Source organism: Aquarana catesbeiana, linkage group LG01, assembly GCF_042186555.1.
Source record: "Aquarana catesbeiana isolate 2022-GZ linkage group LG01, ASM4218655v1, whole genome shotgun sequence".
Lineage (NCBI taxonomy): Eukaryota > Metazoa > Chordata > Amphibia > Anura > Ranidae > Aquarana > Aquarana catesbeiana.
Genome location: NC_133324.1, coordinates 682,653,909 through 682,666,284, shown reverse-complemented (window position 1 = coordinate 682,666,284; position 12,376 = coordinate 682,653,909). Strand labels below are relative to the sequence as shown.

At 42.0% G+C, this 12,376-nt stretch overlaps 1 protein-coding gene across 3 annotated transcripts in view; it reads left to right on the top strand.

The window, feature by feature from the left end:
- SEC24D (SEC24 homolog D, COPII coat complex component) overlaps nt 1-12,376 on the top strand; it is a 163,539-nt gene that overhangs the window by 134,136 nt on the left and 17,027 nt on the right. For all 3 annotated transcript variants that reach the window (XM_073603216.1, XM_073603224.1, XM_073603209.1), the window contains exons 17-19: nt 1,647-1,792; nt 11,442-11,580; nt 12,039-12,157. In XM_073603216.1, coding sequence (XP_073459317.1) covers nt 1,647-1,792; nt 11,442-11,580; nt 12,039-12,157 — 404 coding nt within the window. The remainder of the gene's footprint in view (nt 1-1,646; nt 1,793-11,441; nt 11,581-12,038; nt 12,158-12,376) is intronic.

The window sequence follows — 12,376 nt, the reverse complement described above, 5'->3', positions numbered from 1 at the left end:
TTTGAACCTGGGGATAATACAGTGGAATAACAAAATGTTTGTTTAAAAGAGAATTCTCCCTTTTGCAAAAATAAAAATGAAGAAAAATAAATGCATCCGTTTTGCTAAAGCAAAAATATGCATTTTTCAATTTTTTTGCATTTTTGTCAGCAAAGCATTGCAACTGCAATCAGTGTAGTTCTTGGACTTCATGCAGTGAGAACAAACATATACTGTACATGGAAAATGTGCAGCGCTAAGCAAACAATGATCAATATCAAAAATAAAACTGACATATGAAAAATAGCAATATAAATAGTGACACGTGTTCCGTGAGAATTACACGTGTCACTATTTATATTGCTTTTTTTCATATGTCAGTTTTATTTTTGATATTGATCATTATTTGCTTAGCGCTGCACATTTTCCATATGTATTTCTGTTTATTTTACACTTTTGTGCTGGCTGCTATTGTGTAGACAGCGCGGTATATTTTGTTATTTATGTCAGAACAAACATAGCAGTTTAGACTTTAATAAACAATTACAGTGAGAGTTGCAGAGTGTTATACCATGTTAGCTATCAACAAAAGAAGTTTGGATCTAGGGTAATACCATTTATCGGCTAGGTAAATAAGTTGTGGTCCAAGCTTTTGAGGCACATTGACCTCTTCTTCATAAACAGTGTCTCAGAAAGCAGCTCTCACCTTCCAGTGTCTTCCCATCTTATTCCTTCCCCTTTACTATCCTTTTATTTCTTTCTGACTTAAGGTGGTTATAAAGTTTTTATAACATGTTATACTTACCTGTCCTGTGCAATGGTATTGCACAGAGTGCCCCGATCCTCCTCTTCTGGAGTCCCCCGCCACCACTGTTTTCTCCTCCTCATCTCTGTCTGCCTCCATAGCAAGCTGCTTGCTATGGGGGCATACATGCACGCTTGATCCCAAGCCGAGCTTTGTGTATCTGTTGACACACACAGCGCAGCTCAACCCCACCCCCTGCTCTCTCCTCACTAAATTTGACTGACAGCAGCAGGAGTCAATAAATTCCACCGCTCACTGTAAATCTCTGTGTGGATAGGGAGATAGGAGAAAAAAGTGCAGCCGAGCACAGCGCTGGATCGATCCAGGAGTGAGGTAAGTGTTTGGGGGGAGCACAGCAAGTCCTAAAACATCTTTTACCTTAATGCAGGAAATGCTTTAAGGTAAAAAAAATAATAATTTGCTTTGAAACCAATTTAAATATCTCCCTTCTTGCAAGGATTCTGTCTCAGAGTTTTTCTCATCTCACAACACATTACTTATCAAATGCAATAGCAGTTACGGCTTATAACCTTAAAGGACCTCTGTGTTGAGCCAATTCTTCTTCTTTTGATTATATTGGCTTTTACTGTAAAATGTGCCTTTTCTGTTCTATTCGGACTGTGCACCTTACTTGTATCACACAGTTAATGTTATTTTCTTTTACAGGTAAAGCTTGTTCATGTATCACTGCTGAGAGGCTCTGCTGGAGACTCAATTGCAGTTGTTTCCTATTTTTCTACACTGCTCTTTTCATAAATGTTTTCTTTAACAATTCTAAATAAAGTTTACTAAAAAGAATGTGATAATAATAAACGTGTATTACAATACTAACTGCATGATTGTTTTGTGTCCTACTTTGCAGGATTTAGGGCCACGGATTTCTTTGGTGCTATATATATGAACAATACCACAGATGTAGAAATGGCTGCCATTGATGCCGACAAAGCAGTGACTGTGGAGTTTAAACATGATGACAAATTAAGTGAAGACACAGGAGCATTAATTCAGGTATTTCCAATCTGAGAGTTTTAGTGATGCCTTTAACATGTCATGCTTTAAAATTGCGATACCTAAAAACCTCTATAGGCGATGCTTTAAAAATTTCTACAGGATACCAGTTTAGAGTTACAGAGGAGGTCTAGTGCTAGAATTATTGCTCTCACTCACGTTTGTGGCAATATTTCACATGTGTGTTGCAAACACCGTTTACATATATAAGATTGACCTATTTATGCATTGCGTGCAAGCACACGGGGACGGAGGCACCATACATTTTTTAAATGTATTTATTTATTTATTTATTTATTATTATACTTTTTACATTTTTACACTGTTCCTTTAAAACATTTTTATTGATCACTTTTATTGCTATCACAAGGAATGTAAACATCCCTTGTGATAACAATACAGCATCACAGATCCTCTTTATGGAGAGACCTGGGGTCTAAAAAAAACCAAATCTCTCCTCTCCCCTTAAAAGCAAAAGATAAAAAAAAATTTCTTAAAGAAAAAATTGTGTTTGTATGGCCCGAGAACCAGAAGTGATGTAGACGCCGCTGCGGTCCACCAAGGGCATAGAGATGAATTGTGGCCATCTAGCCATCGCTATCTCTATGGAAAAACCCTGCAGACGCCAGATGGTTCCCGGAGCTACCAATTGGTAATGTTAGCCCGAAAAGTGGCAGGAGGTGTGCACCTCTCCATCTGCTTCTGGATGTGATTTTGCGGCGAATCCGCCACTAAGATCACTTTTATGTGAAAGCCGGCCGCCTGAAGAAAAAAAAATACCAGGGTTGTGGCATCTAGCTGCAGCCATAACCCCGGTATTTAACATCAAAATGATGATGTATATGTACAGTTAGGTGGTTGACAAGTGGTTAAGGTGCAGCTCTGAAAAACTTTAAAAGACCTGATTTCACATAACCACCAGAGAACTACATGGAGTATATATATATATATATATATATATATATATATATATATATATATATATAACGTTACTCTCTGGGCTATAATAAATTCACATTTTATTAATCAAAAACATAAACAAAGGTAAATAGCTGCAAATTGTGTTTCCCTTTTGCATCACAATGCATTGAACTTTTTGTCTCCATAGTTCCATTTATTTACCATGCTTGGGATCACCATTATTCACTTTAATTACCGTATTTATCGGCGTATAACACGCACCTCAAGTTTAGGAGGGAAGTTTAAGGAAAAAAAACTTACATTTACAGTAAATGCCCATCAATGCAGCCTTATCAGTGTCCATCTGCAGCCTTCCCCAGTGTCTTTGCAGCCCTGTGTCATTATTGCAGCCTGTGTCATTGCAGCCTTCCAAGTGTCTTTGCACCTTGTGTCATTATTGCAGCCTTCCCAGTGTCTTTGCAGCCTTGTGTTATTATTGCAGCTTTCCCTGTGTCATTGCAGCCTTCCCAGTGTCTTTGCAGCCTTCCCAGTGTCTTTGCAGCCTTCCCAGTGTCTTTGCAGCCTTGTGTCATTATTGCAGCCTTACCTGTGTCATTGCAGCCTGTGTCTTTTAAAATTGGCGCCGATCGGAGGAGAGGAACAAGCGGCGTGGAGATACACAAAGCCGAGTGTACTTCGGCTAGACTTGGCTCTGCTCACAGTCAGGGGCTAGACTGCGAGAGGAGAGAAGCGAGCGCCGCCGACATACAGAAAGCCAAGTGTACTTTAGCTAGACGCGGCTCTGCTCACAGTCAGGGGCGGGACTGCGAGAGGAGCTGAGTCCAGCCGAAGTACACTCGGCTTTGTGAATGTTGGCGGCGCTTGCTTCTCTCCTCTTGCAATCAGTGGAGATGGGCAGAACTGTGAGAGGAGCCGAGTCCAGTCGAAGTACACTCGGCTCGCTCCTCTCCTCACAATCAGCGGAGATCGGTGGGGATCGGCGTATAACACGCACCCACGATTTTCCCCTAATTTTAAGGGGAAAAAAGTGCGTGTTATATGCCAATAAATACGGTATTTTAGTTATAATGTTTGGGGGTTTTATGTAATCTTCAGGCCTAAAATTATTATTTTAAATGTGTGCAAAGAACGCAAAAACGGCTCTGGCTGTGAAAGGGTCAAAGGACAAATTCACCTTTGGGTACATGTTACTTGTTCATCTATAAGATTTGTTAGTTAAAAAAACTGGCTCCTAACTTTTTTAGCTCTTAGATACAAAGCAATTTTGTCAAGCTCTGCAGTGGACTATCAACCCCATTTCACCACCAATCAGAATCTAGGTTTTATTGTCAAATCTTAATTGAACAAGCTAAAGTTAGAAGCTGATTGGCTACCATGGACAGCTGCACCAGATTTTGAGTGCACCAGTTTTAGTAAATCCCCCCCAAAGTCTAAAGTCTAATATTGTGCGTGGTTTACCCCAGGGTTCTATCTTGGGGCACGGTTGTTCAATTCATGTAATAAAGGTTGGAATAAAGAGAAAAATTTCATAATTTGCTGATAATACCAAATTATGCAGGGGCTATATCTAAAACTGCAGAAAAGTAACTCCACACCAACATAAATTCCTGGGATGTCAGTCTCAAGTAGCCCAGGTTCCTGCACACCTCCACAACGGTAAGTAGATTAAGCATGTGGAGTCTGCTTCTGATACTGAATCATACTTTATTAGTAAAATGGCAAACAATCCAGAGAATCCATAAAATCAGCAGAGTGCTAGTGTATCTCAGCCGAAGCCTTAATCATAATGTAGCTACCTTGCTGAAGGAAACTCTGCTCCTTCACAGCCACACGCACAGGAGTGTAGCACCTCAACTGCAATTTCCTGGATATAGTTACAGTTAAAGCAAGCAGACATGTCAAAAACCAGCAGAAACCAAAACTTAGGTACAGCAATACATCAATTAAACAGAAAAAGCAAGATGTAAAATATAAACAGTATCCAGTGTATAAAAACATATTTCACCATTTGGCTTGGGGTTTTTCCTTCTCACCTTTGTATCATTTCAGTGTTTTTAAGTTTTATTGGATATAAATAGATTTGTAAGGAATCTGATGCTCCACAAGCATTTCTTGGATACTGAGGTGGGTAAGGAGGTGAATGCGGATCAATCAGGGCACAGATTCACGGCCCTGTTTATTTGAATTCCAGGAAATGCATGACAGATTGATGTTGGAATGTGACATGGAGGAACCCTTGGCATGGGTATTACCACCAGAGTGAATACGGGGGATAGATACTTTTACCTTATACAGGCTAGGAGCCAGACAGTAAGATTTAACTCAATTGAAGAGTACAGTCCCTTTCACACAAGAGGTCTGATCGGGTCTGCCTGTCCATTTTTCAGCTAGACCCGACCAAATCTCCATTCTCCTATATGGGCAGTCGGATTTGTGTCTGTTTACGCCCAGCTACCTCCAATCTGGCAAAAAAACGTAAGGGGATCCATTTCCCCTCTATCTGACTGGGTTGGATTGGAGGGCAGTCAGGTGTAAATGCACAGCTTGGTCCGTTTACATCTGACTGCCCATAGATCCACTTATACAGAATGGACACAGACCTGTCATCCTGCTGTTCTGCTCAGCTCAGCAAGGGATCAGCGTACAGATCCCCCTGCTATGAAAAACCAGATCTGGCCCGTGTGAAAGGGGCCCAATAGGATGAGATGATTTTAAATTTAAAAGGTGATGCGGCAACTCTATGATCCAGAGATATATAAGGCTTTAAAGGAGGACTGTACTGCACCCTTCCAAAAAGCTTTCCAAGAACCTAATTTGGAGAGGGACTGGGGCACGCAGTAAGTAAGAAGCAGAGTACCTGCAGGTGAGTTCACCAGTTGCCCCCACTTTTCACCACTTGCCAAAAGTACATAAACTGAGTGTCCTTCCAAATGGATGTCTGCTTGAGACAGGTATTGGATCGCTTTTAGAAAGATTGGTGGAATGTGTCAACTCACACCTGCAACTGCTGGTACATAGGTTCCTGAGTTTTATTAAAGATATGAGGATGATCCTTTCTCACATCTGGTGCCTGTCCTGGAAAGAGAGCTTTTGTGGGACACATTTGATGTTAAGGCAGGTACAGAGGTGACCTTTGATGGTGTGGGAGGGGAACAGTGATGCTTCAAATCAATTTGTTGCCTACCTGAATGTGAATGAATGCAATTTTCAATTCACATGGACCTGGGATCCAGGCAAGATTGATCACCTGGACATAATGCTGAGAGGTTGCTGAGGAATATGTCCACCTGCACTTTTTGGAAACAGAGTGAACTATCTTAAAGAGGAACTGCAGTCTGCTCACATAATTTGTAATAAAAACATCTTTACCATTCTTAAGCTTCCCTCCAACCACTTTGCATATTATTTTATATATACTTTGATTCAGTACTTACCAGAAATCTCCCTCCACTGAGCCGGGCTGCAACCATTTTAACTGTCTGCAACTAAAGCTGCTGGCTGTTCACTTCCTGGATTTGCACAGAGGCACAACCCCAGCTCTGCAACTCTCATTGGTGCTCTTATGACTCATCCCCCCTCCCTCTTGGCAAACGCTCACAAGAGTGAGAGAGAGAGAGCTGTGCATGATGTCATAAGCATAGGCTAATGACCAGACAAGAAACATGAAGTGGGCTGTATAAGGTATTTACTGGCAAAAAAAATGTTTTACTAGCCAAATTTAAAACAACAAGGGCAGAACATTTAATAGATGGAAAGTTGAAAAAATGACTGAAGGTCCGCTTTAAGGGCGACTAGCTGTCATCCCTAACACACCTTGAGGCTGGGTTCACACTATGTGCAGCGCGGATTACAGCAGGGGTCCGGTTCACCATTTCAGGTCTGAATTAGGTCCGAATTTTTGCCTGAATTCGGACCTGAAACTGAACCAAAGACACACAGGGCCCTTCTGGGGGGAACTTTAAAGCAAGGAACTTTATTGACAGGAATCTGGTATAGTGAGAGAAAAACATAGAGAGCGAGACTATCCGGGAGAGCTAATACGACGAGCCAGGAAAAGACCCGGAGAGAGAGAGAGGGGGACTTTATTGCAGACTGTAATGGTGAATAAATACCAGGTATGTAGCAAAAATGTTATTTTTGACAACAATTACAAAGTGGAATACACAGATACACAGAAACTGTGGATATGATACAAAAGAATATATCCATCCTGTATGGTGACAAAATATTAGAACAGGTATTGCAGAATGGGTGCCTATTCTTTAGTAGAAGGGCATCAACCTTGGGAATGTTATCTCCAAGCCTTTACAACTGAGAATAAAGTGAAAATGAATTGTTTATCAGTGAAGGGTTCTTATAAATGTGGATTAAAACATGCAAGTATTGCAAATTTCACTAAAAGAAAGGTGAGGTCTGCAGTTCTTGGACTGACTTTTCTTTTGAAACATTATATTAATTTCAACACTTGCAATGTATTATATCTCACTACTTGCATACTTTGTAATGTACAATATGTAGGGTTTACAATCAGAGCCGTATGTATAGGAGAACCATATAGAGATGGACAGAATCTGAAGGCGCTGAGACCCTCTAATGTCTCTAAACATTTCTGGGGGACTCATAAAGGACATATGTGATCCTTTAGGTTTCTGGGCATCCAGGTCACCCTGGGAAGGAGAGAGGGGAAACCTAACATGGAAGGCACCTGGAGCAAGGGGTGAACTGGATACACAAACTTCGCTCCAGGGCCCCCAAGGACAGTCATTGGGATTTGAGCCCTTTTTTGAAAAAGGTGGTGGTGATCTTTCTCTCTTTTTTACCCTATTTCATTCAGGATTATATTATTAGGATCATTGTATCCTTTATAATAATATTTCGTGAACATTCCAAATAGTCTCCTTTGACTCTGTCTCCTCCTCCCTCCTATTTTTCTTTCTTTTTCCTTTTTTCCCATTCTTTTCTTCATCCCTTGCCCCCCCCCTTTTTTATATTTTTTCTTAGATTTGTGCATTTATGGTGGAATATATAATGTTTTTATACACTTGGATACTATTTTCCTATATGTGTCTAAAATATAGATTTATTTGTTTAATAAGTTTTGTTTGCTACTCATTTTTGACATATCTGCACAGAAGGGCTGCTTAAAGAATAATTATATCTGGGAAATAGCACCTGAGGTGCGTGCGGCTGGGTTTAAAAGGAGCAGAGTTTCCCTCAGCAAAGTAGCTATGATTAGGGCTTCGGCTGAAACATGCTAGCACTTTGCTGATTTTGTAAATGCTCTGGGTTGCTTGCCATTTTACTGATAAAGTATCATTCAGGATCAGAAGCGGACTCCAGCTCCTTTATTTACGTCCAAATTATGCAGGGAAATAAATTTGGCACAGGATGTGCCATCATTACGGAAAAACCTTGATAAAATAGGGGGTTGGGCAGCTACAAGGCAGGTGAGGTTAAATACTGAGAAATGTAAAGTTATGCACTATGGTGCTAAAATGTTCGGCCACATCTTGAAAATGTGGTTCAGTTTTGGTCACTAATCCTCAAGAAAGATGTTGCAATGTCTGTGCGATGAGAATTCAGGCCTTGCAGTTTGTATGGCTGAAATCGCATTCGCACCAAAATGGTGCAGGACCCTTTTTTTGGTCCGCAATGGAATTGGTTTGCATGGGTGTTCAGACACATGCGATCCGATTCCACAGTTCACACTCACAGCGCCAGAGCCGCGAACCCGAAAGAAACGCTGAGGGAACATCTTAGCTCCCTCAGCGGTGACCGGGAGGCGGTGCGGGTGCTTCTTTCTAAGGTAAGTATTTCATAATGAGCTAGTATGCGGTGTAGTATGCTAGTATCTGAGGATCTGAAAAAAAGAATTGTTGCTCTACATAAAGATAGCCTAGGCTATAAGAAGATTGCCAAGACCCTGAAACTGAGCTGCAGCATGGTGGCCAAGACCATACAGCAGTTTAACAAGACAGGTTCCACTCAGCACAGGCCTCGCCATGGTTGACCAAAGAAGTTGAGTGCATGTGCTCAGCATCATATCCAGAGGTTTGTTTTGGGAAATAGACGTATGAGTGCTGCCAGCATTGCTGCAAAGGTTGAAGGGGTGTGGGGGTCAGCCTGTCAGTGCTCAGACCATACGCCTCACACTGCATCAAATTGGTCTGCGTGGCTGTCGTCCCAGAAGGAAGCCTCTTCCAAAGATGATGCACAGGACATCCCGCAAACAGTTTGCTGAAGACAAGCAGAATAAGGACATGGATTACTGGAACCATGTCCTGTGGTCTGATGAGACCAAAATAAACTTATTTGGTTCAGATGGTGTCAAGCGTGTATGGCTGCAACCAGGTGAGGAGTACAAAGACAAGTAGGGCAGGGCAGTATTCCAACATGATAACGACCCCAAACACACCTCCAAGATGACCAATGCTAAAGAAGCTGAGGGTAATTCTGATGGACTGGCCAAGCATGTCTCCAGACCTAAACCCTATTGAGCATCTGTGGGGCATCCTCAAACGAAAGGTGGAGGAGCGCAAGGTCTCTAACATTCACCAGCTCTGTGATGTGGTCATGGAGGAGTGGAAGAGGACTCCAGTGGCAACCTGTGAAGCTCTGGTGAACTCCATGCCCAAGAGGGTTAAGGCAGTGCTGGAAAATAATGGTGGCCACACAAAATATTGACACTTTGGGCCCAATTTGGACAAGGGGTGTACTCACTTTTGTTGCCAGCGGTTTAGATATGGCTGTGTGTTGAATTATTTTGAGGGGACAGAAAATTTACACTGTTATACAAGCTGTATATTCACTACTTTACATTGTAGCAAAGTGTCATTTCTTCAGTGTTGTCACATGAAAAGATTGAATAAAATATTTACAGAAATGTGAGGGGTGTATCTGTAGTGTTTACTTGTTTATCTCCAAAGCTCTACTAAGGGCCCTTTCACACATGACATCCGTTTGTCTGTTTTTCATCCATCTGTTGACGGATGTAAAATTTACACCAATGCATCTCTATGGAAAAACGGATGTAAGTGGATGATCATCCATTTACATCCATTTACATCCGCATCCGTCATCATTCCTTTTTTAAAGCTGATCAAAGCTCTATTTTTCTTTAGTTAAAAAAATGGGATTGGACGAAAAACGGATGTAAACTGACAAATGGTCAGTTTTTGCATTGGTAGTGGATGTAAAAAAAATGTATGAAAAACTGATGATCACTGATGAAAAACTGATGAGCACTGATGAAAAACAGATTAAAGGTCCTTTCACACGGGACGGATCCGAGATGATCCGCCCCGTGAACATCCGCTTGCTTAGCCGGGATCGCTCCGCCGATCCCCGCTGAGCAGGCAGATGACAGGTCCGTCGCTGCACACTGTGCAGCGACGGACCTGTCAGAGTGCTGCTCTCCCCTATGGGGGATCGGATGATGATGAACCGTAGAGTCCGTCGCCACCCGACCCGATCCGAAAACGGATGGAAAAGTAGATTTTTCCTCCGTTACACTTTTTCGGATCGGAGCGGGTCGGATGTCAGCGGACATGTCACTGCTGACATCCGACGCTCCATAGATGTCTATGGAGGGTCCGCTCAGGTCCGCCTAAAAAACTGACAGGCGGACCTGAACGGATCGTTCATCTGAAAGAGGCCTAATACTTCATCCATTTTGACGTGACTGAACTGATGAAATGAATGGTCTGCATGTGTGAAAGGGGCCTAAGGGCTCCTTCACACGGACGTGTCCGTGTACGGAGGCTGCTCTGCTCAGCTGGGGATCGCTCTGTTGATCCCCGCTGAGCAGGCAGATGACAGGTCCGTCTCTGCACACTGTGCAGGGAAGGACCTGTCAGAGCGTCGCTCTCCCCTATGGGGGATCGGGTGAAGACGGACTGTAGAGTCCGTCGTCACCCGATCCGATGACGGATGGAAAAGTAGGTTTTTCCTCCGTCACACTTTTTCGGATCGGAGCTGGTCGGATGTCAGCGGACATGTCACCGCTGACATCCGACGCTCCATAGAGGTTTATGGAGCGTCCGTTCAGGTCCACCTAAAAACTGACAGGTGGACCTGAACGGATCGTCCGTGTGAAAGAGGCCTAAGTGTCATTTCTCTCTGGTGCTTCATTCCTTTCTTGTCAGCATGAGTCACTTCTGACAAGTTTTCCCAACACAAGATACATTTGTGACGGGGAGGGAGCTCAGCATGGAGCTTGTCTATTCAGGACACAGCTCTGTATGTTTCCTTCACACCTGTTTGCTGTGTAGAAGGGGTGTGTCCCCTTCCTCCAACACTGTAACTACAGCCTCTCCGCCCCCCTCCTCTGTGATACTGATGGAGAAGGATTTTAGCACAATTCTGCCCTTTTGAAGGGATGTGGAGAAAACTGCAGATAAACAAGTAAAACTTATGTAGGAGGATTTGTTTCATCTCTGTGTATCACCTGAAGCTATTTACTTCACTGGGTAACATGAGAGGTTTTACAACCACTTTAACCTTTCCCAATGGGCCTACCCAACTTTAATCACTTCACAAGTGTGAGCTCCTTTGTTTTGTAGGCTCTGCTCAGTGAGAATTCAGAAAAGTGACTGTAGAGGTTACACTAAGCAAAGTGACTGAAATTAGAAAGTTTCCATTTTACTGTACGCAATGCACACATTAAAAATGTGATGTAATAAAAATATATGTGTATGTTAAATCATTCTTTTTCTCCTGTATTATCCAGTGTGCTGTTCTATACACAACCATCAGTGGACAAAGACGTCTATTAGTTCACAACATTAGTCTGAACTGCAGTTCACAACTTGCAGATCTATACAAGAGCTGTGAGACAGACGCCCTCATAAACTTCTTTGCTAAATCAGGTAACTTGTGAACTTTTTAGCGAGAACATTGTTGTTGTGCAGTGAATAATTTCCAGCCATATTTACATGTGAAAGTGAACCACACTCAGGAGAGCTTCTCATGGACACAAGTAGGGGATTTTCTAAAGGGCAGTTTATAATGTAATATGTACAAGGGAATGGAACACAGAAATCCATATGCAGCATTTCACTCTTCTCAAATGTCTTATTCCATTTTTGAATTGCAGAGAATGCATATAATAGTCAAGGCACTGGATCTGTTGCTGGTAAAGTCTGCACAGAATAATATACAGTAAAAATACTGCATAGCTCTTTGTGTAAGAATTCTATGACATCTAGTGGATACACTTGGTACTGCAGCTCGTTCTTCACATTCCTAGCAGAAACGTACTTTAAGTTATGGAATGCTAGTATTTGCAACCAACCCCCTAAAATCTTTTACTGTCTTGTCATCTCAGCTTACAAAGCAATCCTGCAACACCCTTTGAAGACAGTGCGTGACGTGCTGATCGGTCAGACAGCTCACATCTTGGCATGCTATAGGAAGCACTGTGCAAGTCCCTCAGCTGTTAGCCAAGTAAGTATAAATGATCAAGTCTTTTGATTATGCAATTCTGTAATTCTGTCTGCTTATTTCCCAATATTATTATATTCATGTCAAACTAGTGCGCTTTCATTTATTGTATTTTTTTCTGTACACATGCCTTTAATGGAGGAAAAGCATTAAACTACTAATTGGACACTAAATTGTAAAGTATAAGACAGAAAACTAGATGGCTATAGTTGGTCAGTCTTT